Here is a 19699-nt window from a genome sequence, read left to right as displayed (position 1 = left end):
ACCGGAGGCGAGCCGCCTCCGCCTCGGACTCCGCTGCGTGCTTTTCGGCAACCGCCACAGCCTCCGGTCCGGCCCCGGCGCGGACCTCCTCGACTTGGCGGTGGAGCTCGGCATTACGGTTGACCAGGCCCCCGATGACCCGGCCGACGTCACGCACCCTGTCCATCAGGGCCGTCGCATAATGGAGGCCCTACAAAGGTAGAAGCGGGTCAAAAAGGTCCGCGTCGAACAGACGAAGCAAAACTGGAAAGGAGGAAGTGTACTTACCCAGGTCAGCGACTGAGCGGACTTGTTGAGCAGCACCTCCGAGGGCAAGACGTACAAATCCCGAGCCATGTCGGGATGAAGCGCGCCTCGGAGGTACGCCGTAGAGGGATCCCCTCCGGCCCACACTCTGTCCCCCCAGGACAAGCCCCCCCCCAGCGGGCGACCAGGGGGTCGCTGGATTCCCCGAGTGGGGCCTCGCTCACAAGTCGCGTCATGTACGACTCCCCGTCCCTGGCTGGCAGTCGGCACAGGTCGCGAACGGAGGTAGGGCGCGGACCCTTCCCAGCCGCCCGCCGGCTAGGCCCGGCATCCCCCCGACGAGGGCCCTCCTCGGCCCCCTTCGAAGGCGCCGCCTTCGCTTTCTTCCGAGGGCGCCCGGCCTCGATCTCTAGTGGGGCGTCCTTCGTGCCGGGTAGCGAGTCGGCTTGCGGTGCTGGGGGAGAGGCCTGCGATGCGTTGCCCCCGAAAAATGATCGAAGATTCACCATTTCTACAAAAGACAAAAAAAGTGTTAGTAAGGATGCACCACGCAAATACCTGAACAAAACGTCGACCAGCATACCCAGAGGCATCGAGCTGAGACCCGCCTCGACCAGTCACTCCTTGGTCATGTTCCGAAGGGCTTGGGACCCGGGGAGAATCTCCCTGAGCCTCCCCAGGTCGAGGCGCTCCACTTCGCCCAAACTTGGGGTGGTGTTATCGATCGCCCTCGCGGACCACCGAACTCCGAAACCCCAGTCCTATGCGCGGCTAACGTAAAAAAACCTCCCCTTCCACCCTTTATTATTGGAAGTGGCCCCCCCGACTCGGAAGCCCTTCCGGGCGGATAAGAAATAGCCTCTCGAACCCTTGGAGAGGCGATAACAGGAAAGAAAAAGGTTGAGGGTGGGGGCGATATGGGCGTAGTGACATTCCCCCAAGAATACCACCAAGTAGCGCCAAGAGTTCGACGCCACTTGAGATGGCGAAATCCGCCAGAAAGACAAGAAGGACACAATGAGGGGGTGCAGGGGGAGGCGCAAACCCGCCTCCAGGGCGTCTAGGGTTAAGGCAAAACCCTTCGGGACCGGGTCGTACGCCCATTGTCCCGGTTCAGGCGCGCCAAGAACGTAGTCCCCCGGGATACCATAGCGCTCCCGGAGTCCGACCAGTAACGACTCACTCACAGAGGAGTCCTGATCATGTGGCCACATCAAGGCCTCAAGGGCCCGCGCCGCCTCCCCATCAGATGACTCAACAAGGGGCAGAGGAGGACTTCCCTCCCTAACTCCGGGGGAATGGATAGAAGAGGAGGAGGGAGAGGATACCATCCTCACTGACCTTAACTGGGGGGGGGGGGGGGGGGGGGGTGGGGGGGTGCTACGGGAAAGGAGAGTGACGCTAGAGGCGAGGAGGACGACCAGAAGAAAGACGGCGAGATCGGAAGGGAAAAAACTCAGCAGCGAAAGATGGAGGTGAAGTCAGGCGTCCGCTATTTAAAGGAGATGTCCCGCCAGAACCAGCGCCCCTTCGTCTCCCGAGAGTGGGCAGCAGCCCACTCGCGCACGCGCGTAACCGTCGTGTCGCATCGGAAAATACCCAAAGGCGCTCCTCCTTAATGAAGGCCTGACATGGCAACCCCGCCAAAACGGCAGCATCCGGACGCCTCGATCCCGGCGCCCCAAAGACGTGCGGCGGAACCAATCAACTCCCCCTCAAGGGAGAAATTAATTGCGACAGCTTTTTGATCCCCGCCGCCGTCGATCTAAAGGGAGCGAGACCACATCTGCGCGATAGCCCGCCTGCGTTGTGCTCCTTGGCCCTCGGTTGCACGCCACCCGAGACCACACCTACACGGCAGCCCGCCTACGTTGTGCTCCTCGGCCCTCGGTTGCACGCCACTCGAGACCACACCTGCGCGGTAGCCCGCTTGCGTTGTGCTCCTCGACCCTCGGTTGCACGCCACCCGAGACCACACTTGCGTGATAGCCCGCCTGCGTTGTGCTCCTCGGCCCTCGACTGCACGCCACCCGAGACCACATCTGCGTGGTAGCCCGCCTGCGTTGTCCTCCTCGGCCCTCGGTTGCACGCCACCCGAGACCACACCTGCGCGGTAGCCCGCCTGCGTTGTGCTCCTCGGCCCTCGGCTGCACGCCACCTAAGACCACACCTGCGCGATAGCCCGCCTGCGTTGTGCTCCTCGGCCCTCGGCTGCACGCCACCCGAGACCACATCTGCGCGGTAGCCAGCCTGCATTGTGCTCCTCGGCCCTCGGCTGCACGCCACCCGAGACCACACCTGCGCGGCCAGCCCGCCTGCACGGTGCTCCTCGGCCCTCATCGGCTCCATAACCCCCGAGTCCAACTCTGCTCGGCCGGCCCACCTGCGTCCTGCCCCTCGGATCCGCGTGGCCAGCCCACCAGAAGTCAGAAGCCATGCATCGGACCCCCTACATGCAAAAACCGACGCATAGTTCCTTTCGGGGGGGGAATATGATAGGGGTAAAAACAGATTTGACGTAACACACCGGATTTGACGTAACACACCACGACGTCAGCCACCCCTGGACGGCACACTGGCCCAGCGAGCATTAACACCAACATAATGTGCACCCTCACTCACCGTACCCAGACGACCTCATCGTCTGACCCCACACGACCGGTTGAGGCAGGGGAAGGCGTCGACCGAGGCTCGCCATACCCTGCGGCAGCTCGGCCTTCCACGCAACGCCCACGATGACGACAAGCGCCATCAGAGGTACGGCCCTGCCCCGGCAGGATGGCACATCAGGTAACATCAAACTCACCTATAAATACTCCCGGGCCCCAAACGAAGGGGCGGGAGAGAAGCACTACTTCACCCAAAACTCCACTCCCCATCATTGACTTGATCGTTGGAGGGGTCGGGCCGAGTTGCCGACCCGACCTATGTGCAGGTGCCCGACCGAAGCCAACTCTACCCGGCGTCACGGAACTCTCCAGCCGAACCCCCCGCAATCGACCGCCACAAGATCCCGAAGGAAGCCACGCCAGATCCCCGCCATTCGGACCCCTGAACCAACCACGTTGGCCTCGAGGTCACGGCTAAAAAAGTTACTTACCATAACAGATTAGCGCTAGAAGGAGGGCCTATCCGAATGTCAAGCGATCAACGAATCCGCTTTGGTGAACCCTCAGTCGTCGGGCTCCCCACCCCGGGGGAACCCCCCCCGCATGATGAATTCCGTGACGAACGCCCCGCAGCGGCGTCAGAACGTTACTAGCAATTGTTCAATGACCCGGGCTTGTCACCTCCTGACGACGCACCTGCCGGCCCATCGCCAGTATCCCCCGAGGCCTTTCACGACCTCGCTCATCAAGTCCGAGCTCTGACGAGCATGGTGCAAACTATCATCCCGATCGTCTCCCAGCGAACCCCTCCGCATGCGACCCGGCCTTCGCAACAACAGGAGACCCTCGTCCGGACTCACGTACCACTTCCCGAGCCCGAGGCTCCATCTGCCGACTCAACAAATGCCCTACGAGCTCAGTTGCGCCTCGTCAGTCAAAGACTCGACGAAGTACAACAGGAAGTTCGTAAGTCAAAGGGAGAGCTCGGGGTAGACGGACAGCAAGGATCCCCGTTCACCCCCGAGATACAAGATCAGGCGATCCCGTCACACTTCCGCCTCCCCTCGCTGGACGCGTATGACGGCGCCGCTGACCCAGCGGACCACGTGGCCGCTTTTCGCGCCCAGATGGCACTATAGGGGACTTCCAACGCCTTGATGTGCAGGGCATTCCCAACAACCCTGCGGGAGCCGGCCCGCGCGTGGTACAACAGCCTGAAGGCCGGGACCGTCGCCTCCTTCGACCAACTCGCCAGAGATTTCGAGCTTAACTTCCTGGCTTACGCTCGACCAAAGCCGTCCGTGGCGTTGCTCCTCGGACTCAACCAAAGGGAGGACGAGCCCCTCTCCCATTTTGTGAACCGCTTTACGACGCAAATTCGCGGGCTGTCGGATGCTCACCCCTCTCTGTTGATGCAGGCATTCATTACAGGCTTGCGGCCTTCCAAGTTCTTCTGGTCTCTCGTGGAGCAGCCCCCCACCGCGGTCCCCGAAATGCTTCAGCGTGCTAGTCAGTTCATCGCCGCGGAGACATGGATAGCTGGGAAGCGGGAGGAGCACAAAAAGGTCAAGTTACTTACCATAACACTAACATTGAGATGTACACAGAAAAATAGCTCAGTGAACCAAACCACAACTTTAAATCATGGCAGTAGATAGTGCAGATACCTTTCTAGCATAATGCATTTGCTGATCTCAAAATGGATCTGCAGGACATGCGCCATCAAACTTCACACCAGAATCCTTGCCTAAAATTATTATAAATCAAAATACAAGACTATTATTACAAATCAATAAATGCAGACATTTCACGAAGAACTGTATGATATGACCCATCTTGGACAAATTTAAATGCAAATGTATCTGAACTTAAGCCACAGATCAAAAGTTAATGGGGAATCATTTGGGCTTCATCCAAGTAAAATAACATTAGAGAGTCCAGAAAGGATGGCTTTTAAACAGGAGTATTCCCAAGAATCCAATAGATGCAACAAAAACTTTTACATGGCTTCATGTTGTTATTTAGTTACACTTTACAAAGAATACATTAAGCCTATTTACATCTTGAACACTCGACTACTCGAGCAGTAAAAAGAATACACTGCTGTCAATACAATGAAGTGTTTGATAAAGATAAAGAGCCCATGAAAATTGCAGGGCTTCTGTCTTTAGGCCTCCATATTAAGTCTGGACTTGCCTTCAACAGAATATTAGAAAACAAACCCAAAGTTGGACTAGACTTTGAAGGTTGGGCGAGCACAGCCAATGGCTTCTCACTTTCTACATGACCTCGGATATCCAAATTCTCGACTGCATTGGTTGATTTGCCACAAGTGCAGCTGATCATCTTCACGAAACAAGGCTGGTGGAAGATGGACCCACACGAATTACATCTTGCAGCTTCAGCTTCCTGTAATGAAAGTAAAATTCCACCATTCACTTGACAGGATATATTCTTTGTGGACATTAGACTTCAATCCAGGCCAGTCAAGTTTGGCAGTATAATTGACCAATGTCTAATCCTAGCTGGACATAATCCACTTGCCAGTCAAGATAACCTAACCTGAACCTGACTGGTTTCTATAAGCAACAAGACTTGTTTGTATAACCAACAAGGCACAACATTACAAGGTCTCACAGAGCTTGGATTTAAGCCAGACTTATGACTAGATTAAGTTGTGATCAGGTAACCTTTAGTGTTAAAGACAGTGATCAAGTCAAGATTAATTCAACAGAAAGCAAATAAGTTGACCATAGTCAACACCAGTTGAGTGGGTGCGATAATGAGTTCAGTGGACAGGATGATCCAACTAGCTTTTGTCAAGATTGCACTAGTAAATAAGGCATCAAAGTGAGAGACTAACCTGAAAGGGAAATATAAGAGACAATGGCTCATCACAGATTTGACGGGCGGCACAAGGAACACCAGTGTCATAGCACACAAGGCACTGTTGCGTTATGTGCTCCAGGATCTTATTCGAAACAGTTTCTAACATGACAGGGAGTGCTGCCATTGTAAAGAACAGAAGAATCAGATACTGATAGAGGCACTCACAAGAGCATATTGATGAACACAAGCAAGCAGTGTCTCAGATTGTTGTAGAACTCAGATACCTAAACTTGCAGTTATATGCACAGAGATTGAATATGAAACACTTGCACATATGCATGTACATGTTCAGTAGCAAACAAATGCTACAACATTATCATGATAAGCAATTAAAAGAGTATTTAATCTTGCATTTTTCCTTTGAAACTTCAGTGTGTGTTACACAGTGCTGACAGGCTCCATATGCGACATATCAGGATTTTCTGAATGGGGACAACTTTCCTCAATTATGCACATCGTCACCAAATAGTCAAACAATTTATTACAGATTATTAAATAAAATCCTAGACTAATTTGATGTTTCATATGTTTGACTTTGTGCAGTGAAAAACACACAAGAACAGTTACAGACAAGTTTAGCAACTACAATCCTCTTTTTCTCCTCATCTTGTATCTTTCACTCACATCAGTTATTTGTGGTAACCAAATAGAGTAGCACAACCATTTAAAGCATCATAGGGATTAATGCCCTACAATATTCAGTTAATGCAATAATGAGATATGTGAGAGGAAGAAACAGAAATGGAACTTGGCTGACTCAAATCCACAGCGAGAGATTTGGATCGAAATTGGACCTAGTGATAAAATATTTCCTGATTAGTTGCGATCTTGAAGAACCAGTCAAAAGACAGCAGGGAGAGGATGACAATCACTCAGGGTTAGATATGACTCAATTGATTTTCTAAAGGTCCCATCTATCGAATGCAATTGATGTATATGATGAGAAGAACATAGATTCTAACTTGACATTGTTGACATAGAAATGTCTGATCCGGACAAAAAGAGGTCTAAGATATCATTTAAGAAGAAAATAAAAACTCACAACTTGTTCTTCTCTAGTTAGTTAGATAATATATTACAGCTACCAAAGAATCTAATGATAGTGGAGTAGGATAAAAGTGACAAAGAATGCAGGAACCAAACAAAAAGAAAAAGGATTGAAGATAAGAAGGAAAATAAAATAAGAAAGGAACTTAACAGAAAAGAAGTTAACAGGAACCAAACAAAAAGAAAAAGGATTGAAGATAAGAAGGAAAATAGAATAAGCAAGGAACTTAACAGAAAAGAAATAGTTCGAGACTACTTGCCATGAAATTTTGGCTCAAAAAATAAAATGGTCAGCCACCTTGTTTTCCCCCTTCAATTTCTTCTTGCACGAGTCATCCAGAGAAAGGATAGAAGGATATCTTGAATTGAAAGAGTAAAATATTGAGGATAATCAAATAGTTGTCACAAAGTCCTCATTCTTCTTTTAAAATTGGAACATGGGTTCAGTGTTTGATGGAAATTATGTATGGCAACAATGTCAATAGAAACTGAAATGGAAGTTGACAAATTAAGAATGTGAATTACATGCAAATGCTCTTGCTAGATGGTTTATAATCTCACAAATTAGGCCCCCTGATGCCATCCTTCTATATTGGTATATGTTATATAATGTCCCACCCGCTGCAAATATGCCTTCATATATTGCTTTCCAGATGTATGCATAATAAATCAAATATTGGACGAATGCAAATAATAATGTACCTGCAAATGCCCCTTTTGATAGATCAACAAGATCTCGAAGTGCAAAAAAATCATTGCTTTCAAGAAGATGACAACGAGATCTAAAGCCTCTCTGAATTGAGATTCGAAAAGGGCAGCGAATATAAGGGAACATGGCACCTATGTTCTTCCTGATTCCCATAACATGAAGCAAAGCTGGCACTTTGGAGAACAGAAAGGGGTTGATTGCACTCACACATAGCATTGGCTGGGAAAAAAATGTGACATGTATATTAGCATTTAGCATCATATTGGCAACAAAATACTTAATGCTCTTGATGTTACAAGTTTAAGAAGGCTAGACTATATTATGCCTAACCTTCAAAAGAATCTAGAAAATTTTAAAATAATAGATGAGCATCTTGCCAACATCAAAATTTTTTAAGGATGATATACATAGTGCAAACAATGTTATTTCCAGATTACCTGGTCATAAATGGAATCCAAATATGCTTTTGCTAGCTGAGAAACTGGATAAAGAGAAAAATCCCAAAGATGCAAGATTTTTGCTGGCAGAACCGAAGTATCATTTGTATGGCATGTTGCACAAAATAACTGGCCACTGTACTCACAAAACCGTGGCCTTTTCCAACCTAATGTCTGAACAAGATCCCTCAACAATGTCTTTCCAGCATCCAAATGTTTGTGGCATCCTGCACAAGTATAGTGTTGTAATTCCAACAACTTTTGCATAGACTTTTGAGGCTTTATGCTAACGATTAGTGGTATTGTCTTCCCTAATTCAGAAATATTTTCTGGAGACTCCTTATAAGTTGAAAATTTTGAATTCCAACCCTCCCCAAACTTTATGAACGATTGAGGAACTAGAGCTTTCAACAAATTAGAGTTAATAGCCACCTTGCCTGGGGATAAAAAACAAAGTAGAGGGCTAGGAAATCCAAAAGGATATCTGGAATTAAGAACTGAGCGTAAACACTCTTGAATAAGAGCACTTCTATTGCTGACAACAATTGGTGAAGCATTTCCAAATATTTTCATGGATTCTCTCTCAACAAAGGACCATTGAGAAGGAAGACTTAAATCATGGTCAGAAAACAGAGTTTTTAGCTGCTGGTAAAGTGCAAAGAAATTGCGATAGCGTCGTTCAACCTCCCATTGATCCTTAGCGCTCCACACTCTTAATATGTACACAGTATATTGCTTGACACCAACCAATCTTTCCCCAAAAGAAACATCTCCTATTTTCTGTTTTGCTCCAATGACCTCAACCCAATCAATACTGGAAGGGAATTGAGGAGGTGGATTAATATCATCTGTGACAGAAGTAGAAGCGGTAGAGCTCCCATCTCTGAAATGATGAGACTGATGATTTAAATACTGATGGTTGGCCACAGGCCTGGTTCCACTTCCTGTATCTAACAAAATTTCCTCCATCTCTAGAACCATTTCATCATATACATCACCAGAATCCTGTTTCTGAATCTACATAGTAAACAATACAGTTTAATGCTCAACAAGAAGAATATACAAAAATAATTATCACCTAACATAATTATGTGAAGCTACTGCTTGTACAAATTTCAGCAAAACTTCAGTGTTGGCTTGGAGGTTAAGACGGGGTTAACTAATGGCCTCAAGCTTAACCAGCCAAACTTTATATGTTATTCTGACCGAGTCAAAACTATCAGATGAATGATAAAACTACACATTGAGAGTGGAGGGTTAAGAAAGCCCTCTACTCTACCATGTCAATGAAGACCATTCGAGTGGTTAATGAGGTAAGCAACCATGAAAAGAAAAGAGTTTCAGGGCTAACTTAGCTCTGGATATACAAGCTAATTTATTATGACCCAAAACAAACATGAAAGAAAGGGGAGTAAAGGAGGGGGCAGTTATCAATGGCGTACTTGGTTTGTGGTAGGTTGGAGGCTAAAGTATGGCCCACATGGTGAATCTTGAGACCAAAACTTGCTAAATACATTCAACATACTTTGACAAATTATTTTGGTCCATATCTGATTTACGATTGATGGTGTCTTATGACTAATTGATGAATATTTCAATTGTCTGATTAAACTGAGGGGTGTCCACTGTTTTGACAGAGAACTGGTACAAGGTGGGAAGAACTTTGTCTTGCTACTTTGCATGAGATTTCTTTATTTTATATATTTTGCATCATTAATAATTTTATTTTGGAGTGTTCGGTTAAAGGATCTCACATCTGTATTAGTCGGTTGAGGGGCATGCACTGTTTGGACATGGAACCAGTAGGGGGAACCTACGAATAGTCCCAGTACTTCACATGAGTTTCCTATTCTTTATATATTCTGCATTAGTCAGCTCAGTTGTGTAACAATTTGATGGAGTCAATAAGCCCCTTGTTTTCTTTGTCTCAAAAGCTTTTAAGATTAGACTCAACAAACAAAGGGCCATCACTATCTTGTCTCCATCCTCAAGTCTTGCCAGAGGATAGACTAAAATAGCACCTAGAAATCTGATAACATTTCAGTATTTTCCCTTATCCACTCCTTTATGTCTTTCTCCTAGTGATTTAAAAAACGTTAAGCGTCAAAAGGCGCTAAGATCCCAAAATGCTCAAGGCGCTAAGCGCTTACCTAAGCGCTCATTTGAGTAAAATTAGGTGCTCTGAAATATTAAAATATAATAAATATATAATAAATATGATAAATATGATTATATAAATTAAAATATAATATTAAATTAAAAAGATCTAAGGTACCAAGTCACATTATCCATCTTCTAATAACAAAAATGTTAAAAGACTCAAAACAATAAAGTTTTACATCAAATTCAATCATCATCATAATCAATATCATCATTTTCAAACATTTCATCATCTTTCTCTTTCTCTTGTCCGTCTTCAACAAAATATATTTCCTCCTCTTCGTCGATGACAAGAGATGAGCTTGAGACTTTTGCACTCATTTTTTCCTTCGTCATTTGTCTTGTATATATCTGTATTTCTCCAACACCTAAGACTCATGCCACACCTCCTCATATTTGTCATCTTCAAATACAAGCTCATCTTCGACATCTTGCAAGCTAGCACCCACTTCCCCTACCAACCACTCATTTGAATCATCAATATCTTGTCATGAAATTGAATCAATGTTATTTTGCAAATTGGATCAATATCTTATCTTCAATGCTTGATTATACTTTATATAAACAAGATCATGTAATCGTTGATGCCTACACCAATTTCTTCTCTTTGTGTGAATCTATCATGTTATATAATTTAAAAATATATTAATATATCTATTCGAAAAAAAAATGATTAATTGAAGCAAAAATATTTTGTGATCCTTACATGCTCATAGACATTCTAATTTTACTCATCACCCGCAACACTACATGTTAAACTAAGAATTTTGATAGCCAATTGTTAACAATAACATACATGTTATTGATTAAATTCGAGGTAGAATTTCCAAATAGACTCTCCACCGTTTAGCTGCAAAATTTACTTTATTATTAACAATAACATACTAACATGAAATTAATTATATAAATTTATTAATACTTGGGGTTGTAGTTGTCCTAGATCAAATTATTATTGGAATTCCAAAAAGACCTTGGCATTCTTATATAAAGATAATTCACGTATGATTTTATCTTACACCTCAAGGCTTGGAATCATTCTTGCAATGCATTGATATAACTCATTTACAACTTCTACATTAAACTTAATGGATGTGTTTTTATAAAAGAATTCTAGGTTCAAATAATATCCTACTACATGTAATGGACGATGAAGTTGACAATTCCATTTTTCGTCAATAATTACAATTATTTTTTTATACGTTTCTTTATTTCCATCAAAAAAACTTTTGAATCGTCTCCTTTGCTCTATCTATAACCTTATAAATATATCTTATTATAGACTTCTTTTCATTATCTGTCAACCGAAGGACTCAAACAAGAGGGTCCATTACCTTTAATATATAAACTATAAGATTCCAAAATGACGACATTAAGATAATATCACCAGCCCTCTTGCCTTTTGCTTCTTTTGCTCATTTGCTTATCACTCATTTCTTTGAGATAAACATGTTTCTCAAGTTATATTTTTAACGATGCATGCTCTATAATACCAAGAAGGAAGTAGCAAATCGGGTGACACCATATTTCACCAATTCCTTATTGTCTATGAATTCTCTCATCATATTCAAAGCCCCAATATGATTATAGAGAAATCCAACAACAAAGATTGTCCTTTCTAAAGTCTTCTTGATTTCAGGAATCTTTTCAATATTCTCCAACATTAAATCAATACAATATACTGTATGTGGAGTCCTATATAAGTGTTGTATTTTTACTTCAAGTAGTTTATCTAAGACAAAGGATAACAAAATTGATAAACTTAGGAGTCATATAGTTATTACATTCAAATTAGAGACAGAGTAATTAAAATATTAAAATTTTAAAAGATAAATCTTACCAGCTAACACATAGTTGCTTCCATTATTGGTTATAATGGATAACATTTTGTTCACCAATTTCTTCCACATACTTGTTAAGCAAATTATATATCTTTTCTCCAAATTTCATAAAAGATGATGCATCTATTGACTTCACAAACATGATTCTTAAAGAATAGTTGACCATAAAATTAAATATACTCATACGTCTCCTATCAATCTAAGCATCTGACATAATAGAGCAATCATGCTTTGCCCATGATTTTTTATGATCCTTTAATAAGTCATTTATATAATCCAACTCTTTTTTCAATAATGAAACTCGCAACTCATAATAACTTAGGATATTTTAATCTCCCATCATATCTTTCAATAGCTTCAATAATCTTCTTAAAACTATCTAAACAACAAGTACTAAGGGGAAGGCTAGCCTAATAGAAGAAGCAAGCAATATGCTAAATTATTCTTCCCCTTATTTACTTATATTTGTTTATCTTAATTTTGATCCTGCTTACGCTTATTGCTTTTGTGATCCTTGATACATATATAAGTCCATCAGTTCCTTTTTACCTTTCTTAACAACTATAGCTTCTTTTCCTTTTCTTTCATATACTCATTTTCCACTTAAATGGACACTTTTAGAATAATTTTCTTCTTCTTCATCTCTAATATGTTCAACAATATCCTCTGGTAAAAATCCCATAAGATTCATTCCTTTGTATCCTTTTTTTAGTCATATAAGCCAGCATCTCTTCTTTTACATCAGGTGAACGCTTCTTGTAGATTGATGCATTCTTGAAATTTCTTACTGGATGCTGCTTTGCACAAAGAATATCACCTCTAATAAAAGATGCAAATAACTGCATTAGGTTCCTTAGGATCATTTAGATAATTGTATTTCAAAGCAGGATCCTTTCTTAATTTTTTTAAAGAATCTTCTGAATTGCTTTATACACTTGCCATTAATAATAATTTTAAATAAATAGAGATTAGCAGTGTTAAAATCTAAATAGTATATTATCAATCTAAATAGAGATTGCTTTGTACAATAGTTAATAATCTATTGTTAACAATATATTATTTACTGTTAACAGTAGGTAGAGGGGGAGAAAAGTATCACCGACAGTGGAAAGTGAGGAAGGAGAGGGCAGTGGTGATAGAAGAACTTTCGGACGACAACGACAGCGATGGAGGAAGCTGCAAATGACAGTAGCAGTAGCGAAGGAAGCTGCAAACAACAATAGCAGCAGCAAAGGAAGCTGCAGACGATAGTAACGACAGCGATGAAAGCTGCGGACGGTGACGTCGTGGGCAGGGGAAGCTTCAGAGGTGTTCGTCGGTGGTGGAGGAAGTTGTAGTCCTCTCCCTCGACGGTAGAAGGAATTGCACATAGAAGCATCGACGACGAAAGAAATTGTGCACGAAGGCTAGGCCGTCAGACCCGTCCATCGGCGACAAAGGAAGCCTCGATCCTGTGCATCAGCAACGAAGGCAGAAGTTGCACTAGGGTTGATGGTTCAAGGTCACACGGGGGTGCGGGACGTGGGTTTTGCGGATACAATAAAAGAAAGTAGCTAGTTGGTTGCTCGCCCGAGGTGCCCGGTGCTTAGGTTCAAGCAAGTGCCTAGGTGGCACTTCATTAAAGCACATCGCCTAGTCGACCCTTAAGGCACTCACACCTCGCCTCGCCTCGCCTCACCCGAGCACCTAGGCGAGCTCCTAGGCACCTATTTAAACCATTGCTTTCTCCGTTCATGTTTCTTTCCTTTGTTTCTTCTAATGATAGGCATTATTATCTTGCAGTATACCATGGCTTGTGACATGTGCATACCAATCACCAATAAGCAAGAGAACATGTTCTAAGAAGGAAATCATTAGTCTAATAAATACTTATGCAAATTTCAAATAAAAAAATGCCTCAAACGTCATTTCAATTGGTCATCACCTCTTAGAGTATCTTTGGTCAAGATCCATCAAATAACACCACAGACAAACAAAGAAAGCAAGGAGCCTAATTATGACAAACATCTCAATATGAACAAAAAAGCAAGCAATAGGCTCTTAACCTAGGACATTTAACATGAGAACAAAGATTGTCCATCATGATTCTTAGGCTTGTAGGCTAATTTGAATTAAAAAATGATCTGAACTCAAGCTAGTTTTGCTCAATTTTGGGTTAAAATGACCAACTTTAACAGTTTTGGTTGGTTTTATAAAGTTTCTTCCGTTAGAAGTTTTGTCAAATTGGCAACACATTCTGATGAATTTATTGGATTATATCTACCAGACACAGCTAGTTATATTGGATTCATGCTTATTGTTATGGTGGATTTTTAAAAAAAAAAGTATATCCACTAATTATATTAATGTTATTAAATATATGATAATGTAATTATTAGTGTTAGAACTATAAGGAGTGTGTCTAGTGAGTTTCTCATAAGCATAAAACTACACTAAACATCCGCATTAAGTTTCTATCTTTTCATATTAATAATAGATGAACTTACTAGTCATGCACATGATAGAACCCCTAATGTATGTTATTTGCTCATTGTATTGTCTTAATTGATGAGAGCTTAACTGTAGAGGCATTCCTTAAAAACTAAAGGTTTTAGATTAAGTAAGACTAAAACTGATTATATAAGATGTAATTTTATTAATACTGGGAATTATCACAAAAATATAATTAAGTTGGATGGACAAGAAGTTTCTTTAAGTAATAACCTCAATTATCTTGGATCAATTATTCAACAAGATGGAGAGATCGATGAAGGTATTATTCATAGAGGAAAACAGGTTAAAATGACGAGGGGCGTTAGGAGTCTTATGTGATCATCAAATACCTTTGATATTAAAAGAAAAGTTTTACAATATAGTTATGAAATCAATAATACTGTATAGATTTAAGTGTTGCTGAGATAGATGTGTACAGTTATTAAGAAAGATAAGAAAAGAAATATTTTTATTCGTGAACAATTAGGTATCGCTTCAATAATGGATAAGATGAGATAAAATCGTTTAAAATGGTATAAACATGTGTTTAGGAGACCTATAGATGCGATAGTTAGGAAAGGTAAAATTATTAATATTAGTTATATGAGAAGAGATAGAAGAACTAAAAAGACTTTAATAGAAACTATAAATAAAGACTTAAAAGACTCTAAACTTAACTAAACATATGGCTTTTTACAAATTTCAATTGCAGCAAAAGATCCATGTAGCTAACCCCAAATAGTAGTTGTTGTTGTTGTTGTTATTGTTGTTCATGCTAATTGTTGGATACACTCAGTTTGTCAAGCACCGGAGTGTTTTAGCACCAAAAGTTTTGATACATGCATTATGTAAGATTGACTTTAAGCAAACTCAACAAAATTATACCCTTTCTATGGTTAAACATGCTAAATGCAAAAACTAAATGTGCTTCATTCTGCTTCATTGTGATATAAGCTCTATGAATAATTTAATATTCTACAAACTGAGAAATTTTATTACCAACTTTATAATAGTTTGCAGTTACATATGATCAGGTAGCTCTTGACGATGGGTCTCCAAGCATGTAGTTCCAATAGTTTTAGCCTAAAAGTAAGAGAACTTTAATAACATCAATTTTGGCCAAGATAACTGACCAGAATAGTGAACGATAGGTTTTCTTATCCAATTTATTCTTATTATTATTATCTTTGCAATCTAGAATGCAATACCTGGACCAAAATTGTTGAATTAAAAACTCAGTAACCACATCCACAACCAAAAACTAAATAGATTCTTAAAAGCATATACAAAGGCCAATATATCCATAAATTAAGGTCATCTATAGTACTTTCAAGTTCCTACCATAGAAAACCTCGAAACTGATCCTAATTTCATGCTAGAATCTCGCAAGATTCTAGCAAGTGTTTTAATAAGAACCAACAAGCTTTTAGATTTTATTCCTGGACAAGATTCTAGCATTGTTTTAATAAAAACCAACAAGATTTTAGATTTTACTCCATGGACAATATTCTAGATTCGTGCTAGAATCTCGCAGTCATCTTGTGGTGCTTTGTCTCTTGCATAATAGGTATCAGAAGATATGCAAGTAAATTGCAAACAGTGGCCCATGGACAATATTTTGTTCCTGGATTATCAGGAAAATGGGAAAACATACCATTGCTATCAGCTTCTACCCACAGGAGAAAATGTCTTAGCTTCCTTTAGAGGTTGAAGAATACAAATTGAACATTCTTGCTTCCTATATGCTACAGTCAACTTCACCAGTTGCTACAGTATGTTCCTCAATTCAATGAGTTCATTTCTCTCTCCTTTTTTTCCTCCACCAAGACATCAAATCCAAGATATCAGGGAAATATAACTTAGTTCAAAAGTGAGGTTTCACTGGCAGGTTCATAAGCAGAGCTGACAATTTATAAAGATTTTCCAAAGCTCAATGACATCTTCCAATGGATGGAAAGCATTAAAAAGCATAATCCAGTGTCTTCTCTGAAAGTCAAACATAATGCCTAAGGCTATTAGCAAACATAAAAACTAAACTAGTAAGAGATGTTTGCAGCCTAAGTGAAAAAAAAAAAAAAAAAACATATTTGATATGTATTATCCACTTAATTGTTTGCAAATAAATTCAATGAGTTCTAGTCATATTATGAACAACTCTAAACAGAAAAAGGATCACATTCATGGTGATGTCTTTAGAACGGTTCAGGATTCGACCAAAACTCAACTCAATGTCATAATTAGACCTCTCAAATGTTGACAAAGTATAGCAAATGGGAGATATCTATTGATTCATTTGTATCATAAGTAAAAGCAAATTGCATTTGCTGACCTCATCAGTTACAATATTTTCTTCTGATAAATCCGTAAAATTTAAACTCCCGTCCAACTCTATCTGGAAACTTGAACTCTGGCCACTGTGGACCACTGGCAGTAGCAAACTTGGCTTATCATAGTCTTGACCAAAACATTTTTCATGTCGAGATGTTCCAACTGAAATGGAAGAAATCTTTATGACAGTATCATTGTCAGCAGAAGCTGGCTCACCAAACACCTGTCTTTCTGGAGCTTCATCCACATGAACATCTGCAGCAATCCCATCACTTATTGAATAGAAATCTCCTTTCAGACCTTTGTACATAGACTTGATCTGATCTTCTAAAGTATATTCTCCAGGATGAAACTTACCCTTGTGTGAAAGTTCAGAGTTAGGTTGATCGGTAACTTGGAACTTATGGTTCACTGCTGATACATCCACGGCATCCTCATCTTTCTCTACATCATGAAGAGGATCAATAACATGACTGTTGGATAGTAATGGAAGATGTCCATCACCTTTTGCAGGTACAGTTTGCTGGAAATTAGGTTGATCTTGGTAAAGTGACAGAGATTGTAAACCAAGTCCACCATTTTCTCGCATAAGCTCATCCAAATCATCAGAACCGTAAGCTACAGATGAGTTCATTAGAAGTGGGTTAAGTTTGTCATGTTTAGTCTCATCGATGCACCGCAAGTTTTCACTCAGACCATTTGCATTCTCACAATCTGTGCCATATTCAAGCATCGAGTCCTCACCGTCCGAATGTTCACATCTGGAGGGTCTATCCTCATCTGATGCCATCATCACATCACGAGAGGAAGAGCCTAAATTCCCCAAAGAACCAACCTCTTCAGCACCAGCCATCGCACAAAGCAAAGAACTTTGGTCAGAATATCCGTCATCACGTCCCATGGAGATCACATCTCGATCCAAGAAGTCTACTTCTTTCCCATTACACGGCACTGCTTCCTGCTGGTCCTCAACTACCCTTAGCTGCGTGCTTTCACCCGGACGGTCGACAGATGCAGGACGCAACCTGGACCCGGTGCTGATTCTGGGCAATGAACCCATCCGATCCGACAAAGCCAGCAGATGCTGGGACGGGGAAGAACAATTTTCTCTCGGCGACGTAACGGCGCCCTCCTCCGAGTACCGATTGAAGCGATCCCAAGAAGCAGCGATGTCCCCACCGAGCCGACCCCTCTGGGAATTCTCTATCGCGCCACATACGTCAGAGAAATCGAGCAGGTCGGCGTAGTTCCCGACGGAGCTGCAGAGGCTGGCGCTGCCGAGCGCCGAATTGGCGCTGCAGTACCGCTCGAGCTCCGAGTCCTCACCGTCGCAGGATGAATAGTTGGAGACGGAGGGCGAGGCGTCGTCGGCGTCGGAGCCGCAGCCGTGCTGCTGGGGAAAGAACTCATCGAATGGGTCGGCAGGCGCGGCCGGAGGAGATCCCGCCTCCATGGATCAAGAAGGTTGTGCAAGATCGTCACTTTCTGAGAGGGATTCAACTGCGACGAGAGAGAGAGACGATGGTGGGGTGGTGATGATGATGCAGGCGGGGATGGGTTGGTGCGGTTGGATCGATGGATCCGAGGAGAGAGAAGAAAAGTGAGGAGTTGGTACGGGGATGATCGTAATGAGGTGAAGAAAAGAACAGTTACGTGGCGACATCAGGTTGTATACTGGGCTTTCTTTCGTATGTGCTGTAACGGCCCAACGTATCCATTAAAATAGAAAAAGGAATTGATAAGTGGCCCAAGAAATCCATTCACAAAAGAGAGAATTGACAAGTGGCCCTTCAATTTAGGACAAAATGCCCTATAAATAAAAGCCCCTTAGTAGTAATCCATTCACCCTTTTCTTTTAAAATTTTCCACCGGAGAATCCTTAATTTTTAAAATAATAAAAATAACCTCAATCACTTCTTTATCTTCTTTTTTTCCTCAAACTTATATTAAACCGACACATTCTTTTCAACAAACTCATTCAATTTGATCAACTAATTCAACTGAGTTTATTTAACTAACTAAAAATTAAGATCGGTCCAAAGTAAGTAATAGCTACTAAATTAAATTATATATAAATATAAATATAAAATTAATCTTAAAATTATAAAATATAAATATTAGAGAAAACAATAAAATTTTCACAAAATAACAGCATAATTTCAAGTTTTTAAGATCTGAAATAATAAAAAAATACCTATTTAAAGCTTTTAAAATAGAAAATTGATTGTTAATATTTTATAAGTCAATTTCAATATTTCCTATAAATAAAAAAATAAAAAATAAATAAAATTGGGTTACTTTATTTTGAGATACCACCAAAAAATAGTGTAATCTCATTTAAAAATAAATAAAACATAGATATCCTTTTTATTCCTACAAAACTACCATCTGTAATAATATTCAAATAGTTTTTTACTCAAGTGGTTGTAAATTCACCTTAAATTAGTATAATTATGAAAATATGATACAATTTCAATGATATTTAAAATTTTCATCACAAACCAATACAGGATCCTAACTAATATTTGAGGACACAGAAAAACATTCTATCATATTCACATCTATAAAACCTGTGTAATTTATAATCATATATCACGTTACTCGATAATTCACATTTATGACAACCCAAGCCAACTTAACAAACATGAACAACATTTATAAATTCATAAGCTAAGTAATTTATACAATCAAAACTCCAACCATTTACCACAAGTTCATATCATTGTAAACTAGACTTAACATTTCGAAGTTCCAAATAAGAGAGATCTTTTAACACTTTTACACGGTATATCCATTTTGATTCATCGACAACATTTCATTACATACAAAATATGCTTATACAACAATAACATAATAACCAACAAGACTTGCCCACAATTTTGAATAGTTATCCACTACCTCAGCCTAATTTTAATATTTAAACAAGCGACAAGCTATCCTGAAAAATTTATATAGCAATGGAGT

The 19699-nt window shown here is 41.3% G+C and overlaps 2 protein-coding genes across 4 annotated transcripts; one reads left to right on the top strand and one right to left on the bottom strand.

The window, feature by feature from the left end:
• Positions 1 to 4012: 4012 nt before the first annotated feature.
• On the top strand, positions 4013 to 4513 carry LOC135642893 (uncharacterized). The gene has a single exon (XM_065159374.1). The coding sequence runs from the start codon at positions 4013 to 4015 to the stop codon at positions 4511 to 4513; it is 501 nt and encodes a 166-aa protein (XP_065015446.1).
• A 289-nt stretch (positions 4514 to 4802) lies between these two features.
• LOC135641989 (uncharacterized) lies at positions 4803 to 18367 on the bottom strand. Of its 3 annotated transcripts, XM_065157721.1 has the most exons (6): positions 17093 to 18367; positions 16737 to 16990; positions 7938 to 8954; positions 7494 to 7719; positions 5719 to 5861; positions 4803 to 5264 (listed from the first exon to the last, which is right to left on the bottom strand). In XM_065157721.1, the coding sequence occupies exons 1-6, from the start codon at positions 18186 to 18188 to the stop codon at positions 4962 to 4964; spliced, it is 3039 nt and encodes a 1012-aa protein (XP_065013793.1). In that variant the 5' UTR covers positions 18189 to 18367; the 3' UTR covers positions 4803 to 4961. The 3 variants fall into 3 exon arrangements, with proteins under 3 accessions (XP_065013793.1, XP_065013791.1, XP_065013792.1); XM_065157719.1 differs by having other exon boundaries at positions 16737 to 18367; XM_065157720.1 differs by having other exon boundaries at positions 7938 to 8948; positions 16737 to 18367.
• Positions 18368 to 19699: the final 1332 nt, after the last annotated feature.

This window comes from Musa acuminata, chromosome BXJ3-7 (genome assembly GCF_036884655.1).
Source record: "Musa acuminata AAA Group cultivar baxijiao chromosome BXJ3-7, Cavendish_Baxijiao_AAA, whole genome shotgun sequence".
NCBI lineage: Eukaryota > Viridiplantae > Streptophyta > Magnoliopsida > Zingiberales > Musaceae > Musa > Musa acuminata.
Note: the sequence above shows the minus strand (reverse complement) of the source record. Positions and strands in the feature narration are given on the sequence as shown.